General features: G+C 46.6%; 1 protein-coding gene across 1 annotated transcript in view; it reads left to right on the top strand.

Annotated features, from left to right (window-relative positions):
* Window positions 1–17,531, top strand: part of LOC128880867 (lachesin-like) — a 208,049-nt gene extending 190,518 nt beyond the window's left edge. Inside the window, exon 10 of the mRNA XM_054131600.1 lies at window positions 13,655–17,531. Within this exon, the coding sequence (XP_053987575.1) occupies window positions 13,655–13,764 (110 nt within the window). The 3' untranslated portion in view covers window positions 13,765–17,531. The remainder of the gene's footprint in view (window positions 1–13,654) is intronic.
* Window positions 17,532–21,702: the final 4,171 nt, after the last annotated feature.

Genomic DNA, 21,702 nt, shown 5'->3' with positions numbered 1-21,702 from the left:
AAACAGCCACCAGTGTTCTTCGTGCCTGCACTCTTGCGTCGCCGCTGTGGAACAGTTTTGTAACGGTTCCTTGAAAGGAGCATGGTCCTCTCGCGCCTCCAATCGTGAAAAAAAGAAAATAGACGGAATCCTTTGAGATAAATAGTCGGTTGGATGTTTAAAAACGATATATTATATTAACGAATGTAGAAGTCGAGTTTCGTAAGTTTCGTCGAGACGTATTTTTTAGAATAAATTTTCCCCTGTGAAAGAGACAGCTATATCGTTGCTACACCGATGAACCAAGGTTTATGCAGAAGTGAGACGTAAACCAGCAGATGCGGACGAGTCCGCGTTGCGGTTTAATGGCTGCGAGCTGCGAGCAGAGAGCATCTCGATTTTAGCGACGGTCCAAGAGACTTTGACCGCCGAGCAGGTTTGCGCCAGACCGTTAGAAGCACGGCCCAAGGCGTTCCTCGATAAATTTGATGAAAAAGTTTCGCTCGGCAGCGGGATGACCCGGGGCGCGACGTCGCTTCCAAGCAGAGAACGGTACCTTTCACGAATTTTCTGTCACCGCGCTTGATAACGACGTTTCGAGCCGTGAAAAGCTTAAACGTCGTCTCGCCGCGTCGATCCTCTTCTTCTCTGTGCCGAGAAAAGAACGACCGAACGACTCTGGCCCTATTCGCGACGCTTTGACGTTTGCGACTCGACGACCCGAATTCGACGATGACGACACCGGCCATGCAAATCGACGGAACCTGTACGCGGAACGCCAAGAAGCCGATGTTTAGCGCAACCATCGAGCACTTTGTAACTCGAAGCGAGCTCGTTTCTTCTTTGTGCAACAGGAATCCGACTTGTTCTTTCGGATGGTCCTCCTTCGGACATAACGATAATAGGCAGTCGCTCAAAGACTCGTAATTAGCGATGCGCACGAGACGAGACAAATCTCGATCTCATCTCGATCTCGTCTCGATTCCGAGATGAGATTCGAGATCGAGATTACTTGTAACATTCCGGATATCGAGATCTGGACGAGATCAAGATCATTTCAAATTCTCGTCGAGATCTCGACAAAATGTTTTATTATAATAATAATAATAATAATAATAATAATAATAATAATACTTTATTTACGGGCAACACGCCCTTGATATCAGGTACAATGTGATAACATGACCGCAAGAAAAAACAAAAATAAAAAAATGGAGACGAATACGGTGGCACTATGATGTAAAAGTGTTCAACCTTGATTTCGCATCAATTTCGCATTATATTACGGATCGGCAACAGATATGGTGCGCTAACAAACAATGTCACATACAACGAGCTGGTCCAGATAAATTACTTAAACATTATCATAAATGCAAGTGGATTTATTGTATTTGCCTTTTAAACAAATTTAAAGTTGGGAACATTTTTCTGCAAAAACTTTAACAGATATTGATATATTTAAATCTGTACGATCCATTTTGTCGGGATCTACGTCGAGATCGAGATCATGTATTCGAAATTGCCGAAAATTCGAGATCGATACGCACGTTTCGTTAAGTTCTTCGAGATCAAGATCGAGATCGTAGAAACCCGTCTCGTCTCGCGCGCATCACTGCTCGTAATTACTCTCTCAACTTTGATGATACGGAAATCCTTGGCTCGGAAGAGCATTACGCGAAACGTTCAACTTCGGAAAGAACGGACCGTTATCTGCAAATATTCAGAGAGAGAGAATTCCAACGAAGCATGCAAAGGCGTCGAAAGGGAGAAGTAAAATTCACGTTCGGTAGGTCGCGATTATCGCCATGGGTATTTTAACGAATTCAATTAAGGAAATAGTAACGTTAATCGTTATCATTGTTAATCTCGTAACCGAGTACGATCCCCGTCCTAATTATCGCGTCTCTTCGAGCATACTCGCGGATGAAAATCCGAAACTCGCGCGCGCGCGCGCGCACGAATTTTGTTAATCATTTCGCTTCCTTCCGCCTAGTCTCCTGAAGTTTGTCTAGCGAAGCCCCGAGCGCCACGCGTTTATGGTAACCTCAAAATCGGACACAGCGATGCGTTAATTAATCTGAAATTAATTAAAGTTTCGGCATATTCGTTGGGCCGAGTTGTCGTTGGCAGAGTCGATCGGAGTGCACGCGCCGTTCCCGATAAATAAACAATTTTCGGTCGCGCAATGGACGGGGCCGTGTGTTATTGCGCGAAATCCCATTAGCGGATGGCAAAAAGGGGGACCAAGATAACGCTAACAAACTTGGTTGATCGCTACACGGTCGGAATTTCAATATTTTGCGGATCGATTATCGGCTCGCTGGTTACAAACTCCTATTCATCGACCTACGTCGCAACACCGCTACCTCCTAAATTATAGGGAATTACAGAGTTACGCCCAACGTCCGTGAAATATTCACGTTTCAATCTTGATAGATAATCGAAGCCATAACGCGGGTAACGACGATTCGATCGCACGACCCCCCGGGTAATATTTTTAGGCTGACGGAACTTTCCGGTGGAACGTTCGAACGGATTTGGTTACTCCGAAAGTAGCCTCGTTTAGAAAACATTAGCGGAATTTCAATTAGAGCTACACCCACGGATCGAACGACGAAGGAAATTGTCTGGCTGGAGAGTCCAAACGAAGCGATAATAGGGACGTTGCGTTCCCCGTTGTACTCTCGTTCGAATGTTTTAATTACGCAAGAGCAAAGGAGAAGAACGGTTTACAAAATATCGCTTCAATATTCTCCTTATTACTCTTCGTCCCTGTCCTCTTCCCAGGTTTCCCCTTTCATTAGCCAACGGGCTGTCTCGGCCACAGCTTTTCAGTTCATTCCCTCTACTTCTCTTTGTCTTCTCCCCTTTTTTTTTCACCAGCGACCGTTGCTGGTTTTCGAGTTTCCAGTTTCAGCTTTTCAGTGGCTCCGTCCGCGACGCAAAGCTCGTCCCTGCTCGGCCATTTCCAGCGGCCTCCGCCGTCGTCTTCGCCACCCCCCTCGGCTTTTCCCGAGCGCGTTACGCGCGCGTTCGTTCTCCAGCGAGCGCTTAATTCGGTAAATTGTCAGCAGGCAAACGCTATGCTAATGTCCTTACTTTGCCGAAGCCGGTCCCAGGCCGCGGAAAGTTCTCGAGACGGTCCTGTTGGTAGCGCAGACCCGCGTCGCTACGTGACTTCTGCGTCACGTTCGACGCCGCAACGCGACGCGACGCCGACCTCCCTGCTCGCGACGATGCTGATCGCGCTCGCAAATTCATCGGAAGAGTTTAGATACGAAAGTTTAGGTTTCGATAAGGTTCTCGCGATGTCTTTAAAAGGAACGAACGACTAGAGGTGTCGTTGTACAGGATCCTAAAATGAGCGGAGATTAAACTCCCACGATTAAACTCGACGAAGCAAGAGTGTTTATTGGTTACGCATAAATATCCGTTGCAGGAAAACGCGAGCCGTGCGTTCTATACGTTTCGCTCACGGTCGTGGCTCGCTACTCGTTCGTTACTGACTGACGACTGCCGTGTCCTGCCGGAATTCATGCCTGGTTCGGGACACGGACAGCGAGTCCGGGAAAAACCCAAGTTCGCACATTTGGTCGCCAAATGTCCTCGGCAGGCTCGAACGCCTGGGACCTACCTGACAAATTGATACAATAGGAAACGAAAAACGAAATTAGAAAGCGGAGGCCTGGTAGCGACGAAGATGTCGCTACGATTCATTTACTCCATCGTGAGAAAAGCGAAAGGAAGATCGATGAGTGGATCGAACGAATAACACGAACAAGACTCATCGCGCGTTCAACCGTATTCCAAATGTGACACGACGCTGTAGCTGTGTTCGTCATTGGGAGCAGCGTGGTCGTGATCCTTGCCGCAGAAACAGTCGTTACAGTACGGTCTGCATCGATCATGACCGGCGCTGGTTCGCCATCGAGGCTGTCGAATCCCATTATAAATATAGGTCGTTACCAATTCATGGCACGACGAGAGACGTACTATTCAAATAATTTAGTCTCGTCAAGCGGAGATTCCGTAACGAGTCATCGATTCCAGGGAAAATTAAAGGGAGCCGAGAAAAGCTTTCGTTAAAAAATTCGTGTTGGACGTTTTGATAAAAAATTCACTAACGAAACATACGGTCGGTTCTATAAAAATATTCGTACCCTCTGTGTTCATTGAAGGAATTTGTCCGAATTAAATGATAACTTTGATATTTCCAGTTAAATTTTTTATTCTTTTTCGTGACTCACCTTTGGCATTTAAAAGATCAGTCGTTGTAATTTTGCGGATGCGCAATCTAGTTTGAACACGTTACATTATAACATTCTGTGATCATCTCCATTGTTTTTTTTTTTGTCATTGTTATTACATTGTACTTTATATCAAGGGACAGATTGCCCGTAAATAAAGTATTATTATTATTATTATTCCATTTGGCTTGACTTATCCACGGGAATTACAGCGTTATCGCCTCGAGCAATCTAAAACAACTCTTTCGCGTTAGACTTAAATTATTAGGTTGTCCCGAAAGTTTCTTTCGTTTTATTAATAATTAATATATACATAAATATTTTATGTTTTATGTTACATTACTGAATCGCGCACGATTCATTTTGCTGCATTACTGTTACAACACGAACATCTATGAAATTAGACTGCCTATTTATATAAACACGACCACGTAAAATAATCGAGTGCAACTCGCGAAAGAAACGTTCGTGATAACCTAATACTTTATTACGAATAAACGCGCACGAAAGTGCGAACACAAGTGTACCGCGTACAAGCTGTTTTACATCACAGACCGCGTCCGATCCAACATCTCTTCTCTCGTTTTTGTTCTACCTGCTGGAAACGTGGGAAACCGTTTTCATCGGGATCGGTCCAAACAGGGTACGAATATTTATGAGACCGACCGTAGAATTTCGCGTTGCTCGTTGACGAGTGCAGGGAACGAGGAGAGGGAAGAATGATCGTTTGGTTCGAAGGGGGAGATCTCTCGCGGATTTGAAACGAATAGCGTATCGAAACGGAGAAAATTAGGGTAAAGAATTCGCGTCGATCTTGTTGCGAGCGGCAGCATATAACAGCCATAACGCGCATCCATATTTGTGCGCCGTGTGCAATGTATAACGCACCAGAGCGATATTAAGCGGCTCTTCCGTTGAAGGCCCCTCTTTCCGCATCAAACGGGAATTATGTTACAGCAACGAGGGCGTAACGTCGAGCAAACGAGGCTGTTTGCGGATGTACGAGGAGGTAGGAAAATCGTCAAACGTTTCCACCGAAAAATCGTGGATAAAGAGCAACCGTCGACGGAAGATGTTGAAACAACCAGACGCGAACACTCTCCGTGGCCCCGATATTTAATTCGCGACGGGAAACGAGTGACAATTAACGAACCGACGCGGAACTTTCTCTTCTCTGTTGTTTGCGAGCCATTGCCGAAGAATCGCGTACGCGCTTCCCACGTCTTATCGCTAAAGATTCACCGCGTGATACTGTGGGAAACAATGTTTAGCGTAGCGATTCCAGAGACGAGCGAACGGTTCTCGTGTTGTACACCTCGCGTACCACGAAACTCCGATCTAACTCGGTAACACTTGACGGAGGAATGCAGCAGCGATGATGATAATAATAATAATACCACGTAGCCTCCAGCGTCACGAATCTCAACAGAGCGCGAGCCTGGTTTAAACGGAGCTTCGGACGGGGTTGCGGAAACGTTCGGCGTCGAGGGTCGGTTAAAAAACTAAAGTCGGGAATTTTGCCCGCCGAGGCGCGAAACAAAAATTCGCTCGGCTGCGCTCGTCCTTCTCCCGAAAAAAACGGAAGAGGATCGGAGAAGACGCGACGCGCATTCTTGCGAAGCCGAGGTGGCTAGGCAGTACAGGGCAAAAGACGCGTTTGACTCGGTCCGTCGCGAGGGTTGCTCGACTGGAGTGGCTTCGTGTTTGCTCGTCGCACCCCGCCCTAGCCGCGAGAGGCCCACTTCCGAGAGCATTCGCGACGTGAAACGAGCCTCGAAACGCCCAAGCCGCGTTCCCCGTCGTCCCCGGTTCGTTCCAACTGCTCCCGGGCTCGCTCTTCGCAGCCGGTACATTCATTCCAGTTTATCCTCAACAGGCCGGAAAAATGTTCTTGCGTTTCGAAATCCCATTTCCATTTTCCCTCCAGCTCGCCAAGTAGCGATCGAGTGACGCGTCGGAAAAGGAACGCTTCTGGCCGATTTTACGGGCTCCGCTTCCTCCGTTTGCCTCTGCCTTCTTGTCCCCCGAAAGAAACCGGAAAATTGAGAGAAAAGGAGAGGGCACGGGCTGCGCCACGCATCGCGCGGAAAGCCGCTTTCTTATCGAGACTAGACGATTCCCGCGGCGTCGTGTACGTTCCGTCGATTGGATTTCATCGAATGGAAACAACGATACGACATTACCAAAGGTATCCTCGATTGCTTCTTCGCTACGCTGCCGCTCTATGACTCGAGGACGGTGGCGACTTTGAGATAGCGCTGAAAACGCCCCCGATGTTCGCCTCTTTCACGCTCGAGTGTATCGAATCCTCCCGACTTCTCTCGCGATACCCAGCGCAGAATTTCTCGGACGTGTTTCTAATAAACGCCCGGACCTTGCCTTATCGAAACGTGAAAAGCCATTTCTCGCGCGGACTCGCACGTGCGAGACCAATAACTCGACGAAAAAGACCGCTTCGACGAACCCGAGGCGCCAACGGTGAACAGCTATCGGTTGTTCTGTAATTCGGCACCGTGTTTGCGCTGTCCAAGCGGTGCATTAAGTCACGTTATACCCACGCGTGTGATAAACGAGCCGGTGAACGACGCGGCTATTAGTCTTTGTTGTCGCGAATTATGTGAAGAAAATTTGTACGAGTAAACACTCGCTGGCATCCGCGCTGTTTCGAAGTTGAATACACAGGGTTCGAACAGACGGTACTGAAATATTCCAGACCGCACCCTGTGTTTCAGGGTAAGCAAACGATATCAAAGATCCATGTCCTGCTGTCGAAACGATAAGACTTCTCGTGTAATGTTTGTTCCTTTGCCATTTTTATGGGTATCCTCTCTCTCACTATTATCTTTACTCTTTACGACGACTCGAGAGTCGAAGTAACCGTGCTCCCCAACTATTTTCGAAGAGAATCATTCCTTTCCACGAGACGGAACCAGACCAACCGAAATGGAGAAAAATGCCTTTGGTGAATGGACCTGGGAGACCGAATACGCGTCGCGGATAATAAAATCTCGTTCTTCGCGGACGTAATTTGCGAGGAATATTTCTCTTAGGGGCCCGGGAACCTAATATCGTTCGAAGGAAATCTCCGTCTCGGAAAAGCTCTGCTGCAAGAGGGGACGCGTGCGCGACGGTGGGAAACGGCTAAACAGGACACGCGAAGGAGAAAAAAAAAAACGAAAGTCGAGAAACTCGTCCGGAGGTAATTTCCGCGAGGAGAATAAAAGGGTCAATGGAGGTCCCTCCTCCGCTGAATCCACGTGATCCTAGCCTTCGCACATGTAATATACGCGTCGACGAGCCGAAAAAGCCCCTGTACAAATGCCACGTTTAGCCCCCGACACGTATAGCCAGCGAGGAGGGAAAAGAGGATATAAGGGTGATAAATGAATGCGTGGACGATACGTGGGAACGAACACGAGATCACGGTTCCTTTCTTTTCCGAGGGAAAGACTAAAGACACCTTGGGGGACGCCGAAACGGAGACGAAAGAACGAGCCTCGCGTGCGTAACGTGGTCTCGACCGAATACAGTAAAGACTAGATAAGTGCAAGACAGGATTGACTGGTTAAATACAAGATGATTATCCTCACTACTGACGGGTTCCCTTGACTCGAGTCAAATGTAAACATAGAATTGTAAGGTTTTCTTTATAAATAAGATACACTTTAATTGTCCTCCTTTTAGCCACAAACACAGTATATTTCTCTAAATCTCAAATTATAGTCGCAAAATATAATCGCAATGATCACACTCGACACGCACGTCGACTCGCAATCACACACCTTCCGAACTCTCTCGTAATCTTTCTCTGTCCTTCCTTCTCCTCTCTCGCTGTTCCTATTTATGAGAGAGCACGAGGCTCTCCCACCACACATATTACCCAAACTTATACATACAGTCCCTGTACAGTCGTTTACAGAATAAAAAACTCGACTGGATAAATGCAATGTTTGGATCCCGATTTTCTTTCACTTATCCAGTTTTTACCGTATCTCAAAAGCCACGCGGTTCGGGAGATATTCTACCCTCGGATTCGTTTCGTACAAAATTGAAACGACAAAGTGACATTTCTCCTATTGAACGTTTCTTATCGTTGTTGAATATTCTTAAACGCTCGTTTCATTTGCGCTGCAATTCGATCTTAACGTTTTCGGTAGAGGTGCTGACTTCTCGCAATCAACGACTAGAAAATTCCAGCAAACTTTGAGACAACCGCGAAAAGCCGTCCAACAAAAATTATGCTCCGTCTCGTTCCCGCGCGACGCCTCGCCGAGTTATCCTATTAATTTTCACCCGCGCACGTTTTATCAACGACACGGTATTTTCTCGTCTCGGGTTAGCACGAAAATATTAGCGAAAATCCGACGCGCCCCGTTCTCTCCTCCCCCGACAGAGAATCTCCCTGCATCGAGAAGAGTCGCGGGGAAAATTGTGCTGACTCGATCGCTGCCGATAGCGTCTGCGGCCATTAAAACAACAGCACGTTAGAAGTAACTTTAGACGTCGCAAATTGCACGTGCGGCAAGTGCCGAGGCACTTTAGAGAGATCAACCTCCGTTCTTCGTCCCTCTCTTTTCCTCGTGCGCATCCACCCCCGCTTTGTCACTCTTTCTCTCTCCCTCTGTCTACCTATCTATCTATCTATCTATCTATCTATCTATCTGTCGCCGATATATAACCGATAACTCGATAACCTTCTTATTCCCTTCGACCTCGTTTCCCGCGCTCGTCGAACGTTATAACTGGCCTCGTCTTGTCTCTTAAAGCTGACGGATCGCCGACTCTACGGCCAATATAAACGCCTACGATTTCCCAATTAGGGCTTCGAGTAACTTCCAGAATCCAGAATCTTGTTAAGGGTTGCGATACCCCGTGATGAGAAGTCGAAGAAGGGGAGCGCGCTAATGCATCGCGAGAAAATAAGATTCGGCTCCGTATTATTCCATCGCGAATTTTCGTCGAAGATAAAAAGTGTACGAGGGAAGAGGCGAGAAAGCGAACCGGTGTCGAGCGATAAAAATGTTTGCCGTCGAGGCTACGAGCCCGGGTCTTCCTTATCCTTGATTAAATTAGGGATAAGGAAGTTCGACCGTGGCTTTAATGGATCAAAAAAAAAAACGAGGTGCGTGATAGGGGCGCGATTCGACGTAAATCGATGGCCCGATCGATCCGCTTCTTTTCCCAATTTCTCACCCACTTTTCGACGTTTTAAAATCGAAGCGACCGAGGATGCAAGAAACGAGGGAATCGGTGTATAAAATTTCATTTGCCGCAATCAATTTCGCGAGAGAAATACACGGAACGAAGAACATAAAATTGTGGTTACGCTCGAATCGATCGGTTTCCTACATTTTTCCACTGCTTCGTTTGCCTCTGCGTTAAAACATTTCGATAGGGAAAACATAATGTGTCGTTAAGGGACTTTTAAAGGCGACCATGAGCGTCAAATAGGTGACGTAACGGGAAAACGTACGAGCGCAACAGAGTAAAACAGACGGATTGATAGCGACGATAACAAATACGCGCCGACGGTCGGCGCCATCGAAAAATTGCCTCGACGGAGACGCGTCGACACCTGTCGATATCGAGACATTATATTAAAATTCACCAGCATGCATCCGGATTAACCGAGAACCTTTGCAACTCTCGGTGGCCTCGAAAATCGAAGCAAAGTCACGTCAATCAGACGCGATCAACTCATTTATCATTCATGAATAAAAGTCTCGCGTGAATTTTCCATCGCCGCTTGGACTCGAAAAGTGAGCTATAAGTACGTCGCGACGCGAATTGCGCGTTATCGTTTTTATCGTCCGCGTATACTTTTTCCTTTGCTCTCTCCCTTAATTGTATTCTTCCGTCAAAGAGTACCATACCGTCGTCACGTCGACATAAATAAATAAATAAACACATAGGAGTGGAGGGATTGTAGGATTCGATGGTCGGTCGTGGCTCGGGGCGACGGCTGTCGATATCGCGGCTTCGCATTAAAATTCACCGTGACGCTTTCCGATTTAGCGAGAACCTTCCGATCGACGTCGCCTCTCTATCTTACGACCGAGCATCGAGTTTACGTCGTCGTCGTCGTCGTCGTCATCTTGAATCATGTTACTTTGCATTCGTGAACGAGCCGTCGGACATGCGGTATGAAAAATACATAATTCTGCCGGAAGCAAAGTGCCAATAATACGTATATCGCGTCCTGGCCCGGTTGCCCGACGGACGATATTTCATAGCGTAGCCCGCCCACGCTCGCACACGCCACGGGCCATTTTATTCCACGATATAACGCTTGACTCGTCGACGTTCTTACGACTTGACATATTGGTCGCGATAGCGAGTAATTCGTAACACCGCCAGCTTCCATCCGCGATAAGAACCAACGGAGTCCGGTTTCCCCTCTTTCTCCCCTATCCATACGCTATTTTCTTCCGTGTTCGTTTGTTTCCATCGGTACCCTTCCACCATTTCCATCCTTCGCACGTTTCGGTTCCCTCCTATTTCGTTTTATTCTCTCATCGAGCTCGATGCTTTTCCCATTTCGTCTATTCGTGCCTTTCGTTTCCTCCATTTATCCCTCGTCCTTTGTCCCCTTTCCCTCGTTCTCCCAAGTCTGCCAAAACCCACCACGGGAAACGTGGAAAATATACACTCCAAACTATAAGTCATCGGACACTGGAGAAGCTTGTACCTCGACACCACCCAAAACCGAGTGTCTTTCGAAACAATCAACTCGACGAACCCTAGTCTTATTCTCGGTAATACATCTATTATACTCTACCATCATTTTGCTCGAGATGGACAAGAATCCCACGACTCGTGAACGGAAGCGTATCTTCCACCAGCGCGATTCGCGAATGGAACGCGCCGCATGCAGAACGTGATGCAGATCGAGGATAAATCATACCGGGATGCAAATAAAAGTCTTACCGAGGCCTTTGGTCGAAAGGATCCAATTTGACATTTTTCATCGGCGAGTTGGCCACCGAAAGATGAATCTGCTTGACGTTATTTATCCAATGTATCTCTCTTGGCCCATCTAGGAGACCTTGGATTATTTATAACCCTATTTTGGTACGCTCCGACGACCACCGGATACGGATTCGCGATGTAATAAGTTACCGTCGCAACGTTTCAAAATTGCCAGCGGTTAATTCCTCTCGGGAGCAGAGCGACTCGAGATTCTCGAGGATTCGAGCGTTGCCAATTCTAGAGATCAAGAGTATCGAGGTACAGCTTGTCGAAATTTTGTTTCGAGGCCTACGCGTTCGTTTTAGGTTATCATTCGCGGTATTGGATATTTCGGTAAATAGGACACGGTAAATAGTCGGGTTTTATGTCCTCCACAGAGGCAATATACAACTAAATTTGCCCTCTGCGTAACAATAACGACCGAAACAGTTGAGTTCGGCAGAATGATCGAACGAAAGGTCTCGAACAAAGGCGCGGTGAAACCTTGAAATTATACTAGTTTGTTTCTCGCAAAACTCCAACATGCAGCAAACGGGAGGAGAGCATCCATTCTCGAAACGTTAGAGGAAACTTTCTCCCAGAGCTTCGAGATCTATTAAAAATACAAAAGGAGTACGTTGCGCGCACGATTAAGCTTGACAGCAGGTTTTGTTTATTTATCCGCGCCCGGCATCGTCGAGGAAACGAAGCGCGACAGATGTTCCAACTTCTGAACGCAAATGAGACAGACGGTGCACAATCTGGGGAGCAAAAACACACGTCTCGACGTGCCTTTTTCGTTCCTTCTCGTCGTCTGTTCGGTTGCGCGAAACCCAGATCCAGCGCGCCTCTGTATACCGCGATAAACAGAAACACGGAAGGACTCGCAGTCAAGCTGACAGGTAATTCGCGATGCAGAAGGCGGGAGCTTCTCTCGGTAACTTTGATTTCGTGACCCTTCGTCGAAACCACCGTGATATTCGAGCAGGAAAACTTTCCATCCGCTACCACCAGCTCGTGACAGTTTGCGCGAATTACCTGCCTGCTTCGTTTGCTTCTTTTCTCCGTGAAAGAAGCGCAGAAATTAGCAACAAACAGGACAACGACTGGATAACTGCGATATGTTCGGGTTCCGATTTTCTTCCACTTATCCAGTTTTTACTGTAAGCCCGAAACGCGGCCTTTGTGCTCGACATCCTTCCAACCTTTCGGATACGTTGACCGATGTTTGACGTATGTTTGCACGGAAATAGACGAAGGAAGGGAAAGAAGAGTTTTACCGACAATCGCCAATTCCTACGCGAGAAAGTTTCGAGCGTGACATTGACGTTAGAGAAAAGACTCGGTCGATGCATAGAGGAATGGTGTACTTGTAGGAACAGCGACGAGATCTTTGCCGTAGCTTGAGCGAGCTTTAGATCAGAGATAGCGTAAAAGGAAACACCCGTGGGACTTTAGACGAAAAGTTCCGCTTGAAACTCCGCTTCTCGCTTGTACGAGTTTTCCTCGACAAGTTTTAGTCGGAACGTTGCACGTATGCTCCTGGTGCGCCAAGTATTTCGAAAATGTGCTCTCTTAAATGTTAATCTAGATTCTGAACGCTGCGCGAAACTTCTGCCTGGGAAGCATTTTTTCAAAAAAAATCCTCCGATATAAACAGAATCGACGCTCTGCTCCGGGAACGTAAGAAACGGCATCGTCGAGCGAGCAAGGGACCCGGCACCTGGACGCATCGTGTAATTTCCTACGAAGGTACCAAGCGTGCCCCTATAATTCGCACGCACGATACGCAATTCGTAAAGCGTAATTCGACCGCGCGAAATTTTCAATGCGGAGCGCTCGGAGGAGATTCCATTTTGACACTCGAAGGGTTAGTCGCAGTCAGAAAGATGAAAAAGGATATTTTCTTGTTTTGTTCTTTTAATTAATCCTTTTTTAAGACAACAATTTTTTTATAGTTCTTATACCCCCTTAATTACCGCGACAAGAATATGGCACTTCGTTAATACAGCCAGATTTACAAGTAGGCCGATGGCGAGCCACGATATACAGAACACGATTCGCGAAGCTGGAAAATCGTAATTCTCGTTTCTGTTTCCTTATACGTAGTATAACATATAACATATATATATATATTCAAAATAAGGGTACTACGTATAAGCAAACAGAAACGAGAATTAGGATTTTCCAGCTTCGCGAATTATTATATATATAATACCTTTGTATTTTGTACTAAAAAGTTCTGTTAATAATAAGCGTCAGCGATACTTTTCCCGCCTCGAGAGACATTCTCTCAGCTGAACGCGTCCAAGCCAAATTTCTGCTCTCCTTCTTCTTACATATCGTGTAACCGCAACGCATAGCCGCTCAGCCACACTCGCGCGGCCCCGGCGTCATTTTACCACGGGATAGCGTAGCACTTAGGGTTGCGGATGCATAAGGCAACCGAGAGTAACGTGGAAAATGCATTTCTGTTTCAGGAAGCGCGTACATCATCAGATGGAGCGCCCCGCAGCTGATGGTGGTGGCGGTGCAGTACATCCTCACGGGGCCCTATATGCCCCCATACGTGCCCCAAACGGGGAATTAGGACGCGACCTCCATGAAACGTGGTCCGTGTTCACCTAGGACATTCTGTCGCGACCCGCGTACCATTCCATTCCGCTCTTCTCCCAGCGGAGCCGCATTCGAACGTACGATGTACCGTGAAAGTACGCTCTTAGTACATCGAACGTGAGATACATCGATGACACGGGGCAGTTTAATGTATCGATCATTTTTTGCACGTACGTGTTCCGCGAATGGATAATTTGTTCGTTGTTTCCGCGACGATTCTAGGAAAATTTTCTTACGTTTTCTTACGTTCGAGACCGTTACAGAATCGCATTCGTGGTCTTCCATGGAAAAATCGCATCGGCGGTTTCGCAGGATGCATTAGCGGGAACACACGAAATTATTTGTTCGAGCTGGTGTGTACCCTTAATTGGATTGTTAATCGCAATCGAACATTAATTAGCGTAATTGAATTACGTATCGGCTGCCATCGGATAATTAGCGTCAGATATTTATTAGCGAAGCGAATTATCTTGGTGAACTATTTGTGGGAAGTAATGATGTATGAATGGTGTATTCCCCGCGTTAGAAGCAATATTACTGTATGACATTCAGCCGCGATCGTGCGGCTAATCGACGCGATTAAAGGGAAATTAATGCAACGATATTTGTCAGTGGCATCGAGAGGTCTTCGTTTTTAATTTCAGTGACGAGTAGAGGAACGCGTGCAACTTCGAGTTCGGTGCTAGTCGAATAATTTAAAGGGGAAAGCATCAAAGGTATAACGCTTTACGGTAGAGAGAAAGAAATCGGGACGATCCGACGATGAAACGGGAACGTTTCGGGATGCTGGTAACGCGCGTAGTCTGCGTAAGAAGAATCGTCCGAATGGTATCTCGTGGAAGCGACTTTTCAACCGACCAGAAAGTAGCATTCGAGTAGACGATCCCCTGGGGCAGGGAGACGGAAGAGGGGCTGATTTGATTAATGCTTCGGCACGTGAAAAATGGTGCGAGCACGCTTTCGTCCTCGCGGAATCATGGTAGCGACGCAGATAACCGTAATATTTTTGAACTACGGACCAAACCATGGGAAATCCAATTATCGAAATGTTGCTCGACCAAATGGAGAGAAAGGGGTGCGATCGAGAATTTTATTCTCGTTTCTCAAAACAGCATCCTCGTCCGGGTGATTCGCGATTCCATACACGATCCTTCGTGACGCGAGCTTCCCGGTGTTTGTTCGTAGCGCGACATCAAATTCGGGCCACAATTAATGGAAAACGTCGCGCCGACTCGAATTAATATTTTTCATTTCGATTGCTACTCGACGAAAATTTTCCCACTGAAAGCGTTTCAGCCAGTTTTTTTTTTGCTTTGTTTTTTAACGCAATTGTTTAACGAAACGGTCGGCTCGGAATTCGTTAAAAATTCACGGCGACGCGTAAAATCAGAATCGAACGAAACCACCGTTTTCAAACTCGTGCCACGCTAAAGATGTCCGCTGAAACGTTTCGCGGGGGTTGCGTCGTGCACGCGCCAGCTCGTCAAAGACCAAAATTACTATGATTTCCAACGCGAGCGTATTAATCATCCGGTTCCCTCTAATTACGAAACTTTCCATTACCGATCGTGCGTAATCGGTACGCGACGCGTAATTACGTTTTACGATATCGGCTACGCGACGCCTGCGATAAACAAGGCAGCGTCGGGCTAAATTAAAACACGCTACGGGCCCGAATTAATTACCGAAAGAAGACACAGAAGACATTAAACTCGCTCCCCCGTAAACGCGTCGTAGGGACGATCGTTAATCGAAACGCGTCGAACCGGACGTCAAGATTGGCTGCGTATTCAAATTCGAAATAACGATTCGCGATCGTACCGCAAATATTAATAATCGCCTGCGCGTTTTAGCTGTAATTCAATTTCACGGAGCCTCGACAATTATAATTAAAACGGTACCCGACGTTGAAAATTACAACGATTTTATCAGGAATATGATATTTCCGGTAGCCGCCCCGCGCGTCGCACACTGGAACGAGGGCGGTTTCTCCCGAGGGGGAACAAAAATTTCGGATCATTTTATTCGGTTCGTACCGTCAATACTATCCTCTTTAACGAGTTTCTCTTAATTGATATGCCTTTCGCCCCCGCCATCCAGAAAACTTTTGTCGAACATTTATTCGTTAAATAAACACGAGAGAGTTTAGACGTAAGTATACAGGGTGTCGCAAAAAATGTTGAAGGTCCTTAAAAGGAGTGGTTCGGGGAATGATGAACAGAAAAGCCTGATCAATCGGAACGAGAGTATTAGGGAGGCCCCCGGGGTGCAACGTGGGCATGTGTACCCAAGAGTCGCGACATCCCTGTCGTCCTAGCGATCAGTTACCTGTGCCAATAAAGCGATAACTGCTTTACAAGAATATGCTGGTTATTCTCAACAGCTTTGTATTCCACTGTGCGCCGTCGTGAAAAGGTTATACACCGGTCAGCGCGTAATTCTTCCATCGAATCGGTAGAAACCATTTGTGTGTCTGATTCGGATGACTCCGTTCGTCGGTCACGCGAGGGGCTCAGAGAAGCCAGCATGAAAAGTTTCGATCGCGCGAAAAGGGCTTCGATAAAGTACCATTCGGTTGGAAAGTCTCGCAGCTGGAAAGTTGGCTCGGTTCGAGATTGAAAAGTTCCTCTTTATCGGCGAAACCAGCGGCAGCTGTATCTTTTCGGAATACCAGATCCGCGAGTAAAAGATTCCTGGAAAACGTCGAGTTACAAAGAAACAAAAAAAAAGAGAGAGAGAGAGAGAGAGAGAGAGACAGGGGAAAAAAACGGACGCTCGGACGATGAGCAACGGATGAAAGATGAACGACGCGGACGTTCTGCGGAGACTGCGACTGTTCGAGCGCCGAGGAATTTTCTATTTTGAAATTAGCATTTAAATTACATCTCGAATTAGAACGTCAGTTTTGAATTTATCTTTCGACCGAATGCGTCGCCGTTGCGCTGCGCGCCGAAATTTCCGCTTTAACGCGACCAAACGATAAACTCATCGGAATTCGGCCCACGAAATAGAGCGAACAACTACATTTATAATTCTCGGTACGGTCTGTCCAGCATAATTGCCATAACATGCGGCGATTTAATCAAGAAACGTTCTCTATTTACATGCCTACTTTGAAACATTCGAGGGCGTCTCGTTTTCGAAATTCTCGTTTCGATCAAAAATTGCTTTCGAGCTATCTTACGCGTCCCGCTGGACGGTGGCGCGTTTCTCCCCCTGAAAGTTTGTTCGCCCCGTGAAAAATAAGCAAGTTATTTCAGTTAGCAAGTTACGGTGACCCAACCTGTGTAATCTGCGGATGCGCGATACAGAGAATTCCTTCGGGGTATTACTCGGGGATGAAACGAAATTTGTAAACCTTGTTTCGGTCACCGAGCACGCTACACCGGTTCACCCGAAGCGAGGAAGGTGCCCTCGTACATCTGATTGTTCTTCTTTTTCCCTTGTTTGTTCTATCCGCTTATGCACACCCTTCTTCGCGCCACGGCTGAAATTACGAGTTCGCTGCATCCCTTCCACCGACCGTACGTCCCCGTCTCATCCCTCGCCGGTACACGGACGTACACCCTCGTTCATAAATAAGTGGACACTTACTACCTTCAATGAACAATTCATATACACCGCAAATTATTACTATACTACTTTTGTTGCTAAATTCTATATCGGACGTGTATTTAACAACATTAAATGTCTCGACTGCCATATTCAATTTTATAACGGAACTTTGGGGTCGTTTAGATAGAAAAGTTTAGGAAGAATGTTCAATATATCAAAAACATTTATAGATAATATTAATTCGGATACAATGATGAAATTAATAGTATCCAAGTTTGGTAAAAGAAATGTTGACATTATGTAGTATTAGCTCTGTAGTATTTTTTATCATTACTAATGTGATATCAACAAATTTTAACGCACCGAATGTCATACATAGAATATGTTTCAGGATAGTTTCACACTAGCGCGTCACTCTTTTCGTCGGAAACCATCCAAGTGAAACATATTCTATGTTAAAAAAAACTTAATCAAATATATTCGCTAATGCAACATGAACGTATCGAAACGTAAATGGTATAATTGATATTAATAGATTCGCAACTTTTATTAGATATTTATTTCTGTCAAGGAAGCGTCCACGTACTTCTGATCGGGGATGTACACGTGCTTCTGTACGGGCCAGACTATTCGAGGCTTTTTGCGTCCCGAGTTTTCGACGGTTGATAGTGGCTGAGGCTTTCGGGTGCAAGTTCAGGCCTCCATTTTAGGGAAAAACGGCGTTGTCGGTTTGCTCGGGATTAAAATGATACACCGATGGAGCCTCGAATGGTGCGGATCTAGTAAATGTTGGCAGAGATATACTTGGCGACGAAGCGTGAAGCGGACGGGATCGTTGGACCAGCCGAAAATCGGTTTCGCGCGTGGTCCACCGATTCGAAATTGAGAAAACGGAGCGATCGCCTCGACGGCTCTCTCGCGGCTCGCTGATCGCGAATTAGCATTTGAACGGAATCGCGAATTAGGCCAGCAGTTTTCGATATTTATCCGTGTGCCAAACCCGACAGAAATTCCGGCGTTGCGGACTGGAGGGCCCCATTCAGATTCGGACCACGAAACAGCGCGCACGGCCGAAATATCTCACGCCAATATAATTGTGCGCGTTTCAGAGGTATCATTCCGTAATCTATGTAGTCCTGGTCGGATGGGGGATTATGTTAAGCGATGCGTGAGCGGCCACAGTCCACGGCAAGCCAGGCGTAACAGAGATACTGCTCGGTGACGTCGTTACACGCCACGGCTGTGTTCCCGCGTACACGCGCCGATAGAATACACGCTCCCTATTTAGATGCGCGACCGGATAACGGCGTGTACCGTCTAGTCTTCGAGCACGCAGCCCACGGATTATTTTATTCGGATACCAGCCGTTGCTGTATTTCAACCGGATTGCGCGTAATTAGCAAGTCAATAGATGCTTCGTCGCCGTTGATCTACCGCTCGATCGAAGCTACGCGAGCCAACGAATGAATATAGGACACCTCGTAAAATTAACTTTCCATGGTTTAAGCAGAAAAGTTTTATTAGAGTTTTATTAGGGTTTTCGGTGTACGGGGGAGAAGGAGAACAGAGATTTTGGAATTTACGCGAAACCAGGGCGTAGGAGATAGTTTGAAAACTATCGGTCTGCGCGGAGCGGAGGTGCTCGACGCGCCAAAGAATCGGGGTTACGTAAATTGGTCCGTAAGTAGATAATATTGTATCTCCGTCGTCGTTACAAAGTCCCCAAACTTAACCTAGATCCAGCCTCGACACGTGTCTCTATTCTATCCTCGCATTAGATCTTGTCTCGAGCATCGATTTTCCGGGCCTCTAATTAATCTTCAATTACCGCAGCCGCTATTAAATTTTATACCATTCGTCTCGACGGGGAGAGATCGTCGGAACGTCATCTTCCGCGGCTAGCGACGACCTGCACGCGTCGCAGAGTAAACCGAAACGCGGTCCGTATCCAAATTCGAATTCGAAAACGAGCTACGCGAGCGTCGACTCTAACGCGCGTTACGATTAATAAGCAGAAAATTGGAACAGCCCGAACGACAACCGTGCCAAGACAAACGACCGCTCGTGAATCCTGGTTTTCGAGTTACGTACCGTTGCCCTGAAAAAAAAAAAAAAGGCAAGATTAAAATTCCTGAACGGCTTGTACCGGTTTCGGAATTCCGTTCCCCCCACCCCAGCCCTCTTTGTCACGGTTAAATGGAAATCGAATACTAATTTCGAGGCACGTTTTTATTTCCCTTTCAAATTTGTTGGTAAATATTATTCTGTTAATTCGATAAGTGTTTCTGTGTTTATTTATCCGTTATTTTCACGCGACTCGCGTTTTCACTTCTCTTCAATTTTTGTTTTCTTTTTTTTTTTTATAAACATTGTTTCGTTCATTGTACAGATACTTCTTTGTCCATTTGTTCATTCGTTTTTGACGCGTTGATTTTTCAGCCAACCGGTACCGATTCAAAACAGTTTCATCGGTTCACTCGTACAACCCGTGAAGTATTTAAACCCGTGAAGTATTTAAACGCGTCAAGTCGTATAGGTCCGGCATAGATCAGACACAAAACGCACGGCAGACTTCGATAAGCCATTATATTCCGTTTTATAAATTTCCATACTTGTAGCGACGTGTACACGTTTCATCGTGTAAATATCATGGGAAGTACGTGCAATTAATACCGCTGTTGTTTCGCCGCACGACGGGGAACGCCATTTATCCGGTTCGTTCCGTTCCAAGGGACGGCGGTAAAAGTCCAACGATAGCACCGACGGGATCCCCGGCCATAAAATAACCATCGCGCGTCACGTGGAACTTTTCGAACGGAACGAATTTAAAATTAGCGACGTAAAAGGAAAGCACGGGTCTATCGATATCGCCTTGGACCGTAAAAATGATTATCCACGGCGCTCGCGAGTGATCGTAGCCGTGAAATTCGAGCGAGACGAAACGCGAAAATTCGAAGCCGTGGAAAAGCCGGCGGTGCACGTGCAACGATCAAAGATCCGCGTTTCCCGCGGAATTTATTTTCTTTCTTTGGTACGGAGAGGGTCGAAACTTTAAAGTATTCACTGTTGCCGCGCGATACCGGTGAGATTCCGTCGAGGTAGTCTCAAAAGGCTGAAGAAAGTTTCGCGCGGGGGTGAAGTACGGTTACGAGGGGGCAGGGTAGGCGAAGAAAGAAAGGGAGGGACGTTGGAAAGTTCTCGTTAACCGACGAAATAACCAGCCTCCGTTCCATTGCGGATCAAAAATGCTGACGTAAAACCAGAGAAAAGACGAGCGACTCGCGGGAACGGAAAAGAAATCGGTCCACGGTTTTCTTTTTCTTTTCTTTTTTTTCTCGGGACGACTGGGGATTCGTTCCGCCTCCTTCGGTGGATTTAATCGTTGGACTATTCGCGAACAATGCGGCTCGCTCGATCGGACACGAAAATTGTCGGCACTCCGAAAGGTCGGGAACAAAAGGATCGATTTAAATTGCGTGGCCGACGTAAACGTATTTGCATGATAGTGATTTTCGGGGCTGGCGCATGAATCAGCATAATAATACTTAGGAGAAACGTAACAGAGCGGAATCCGACGAGACCAGCGCTATACGGGATCGGAGATTAGAGACGGAACGATGGGACGGTCAGAATCGGATCCTGTTATACATAATCTGTGTTACCGTCCGCGAGCTTTTCTCGTCCGGTTTAACGCTTCCGGTTCGCGGCCGAATGCTCTGCCGCGAAAGTACTGTCCAATCTGTTGCTTTTCCAATGATTTCTCCTTCTGATTTCTCCCGTTGCTCGTCGTGTAATTCAGTCGTCCGATTTTTTTTACAGCTCGATAGACTTCCATTCGTCGGCGCCTCGTTCAAACTTTTCGACGTTTTTATTCGACGCGGAAATCATTCCAAACGCGCAGCTTCGATCGTTGTTTACACTGCTCTACGGCGTGTTCCAGAACTCCTGTGAGAACCGGAAATGAGGGGTAGCTGACACGAATCTTCCAATTCGAATCCAAAAATTCATTTATGGTTTCAATCGGTCGATCTTAAGCCGTCACCAGTCCAGTCGATTCCGCACGTTCGTTCTCCTTATTAAAATAAAATAACCGATACTCTCAAAGGCGCCTTTCGTTTCGAATATCCACGAGTAAACGGAATACGCGAGGTGTCGACAAATATTTGTTTACGAGAGTTCCCATAGGTGGGAAATCTGGATGGCTCGTCGCGAGTATTTGAACGCGTGAAGCAGTACAGGCCCGACATGGTCGGACGTAATTGGCACGGGAGACTTCGATGCGCGATTATGACGAACATAACGACAGTGGTATCGTTAATCCCAGTTTAATATAATTAATGTTAGAATTGTATTTTTA

This window comes from Hylaeus volcanicus, chromosome 1 (assembly GCF_026283585.1).
Source record: "Hylaeus volcanicus isolate JK05 chromosome 1, UHH_iyHylVolc1.0_haploid, whole genome shotgun sequence".
NCBI lineage: Eukaryota > Metazoa > Arthropoda > Insecta > Hymenoptera > Colletidae > Hylaeus > Hylaeus volcanicus.
This window is presented reverse-complemented; position numbering and strand designations above follow the sequence as displayed.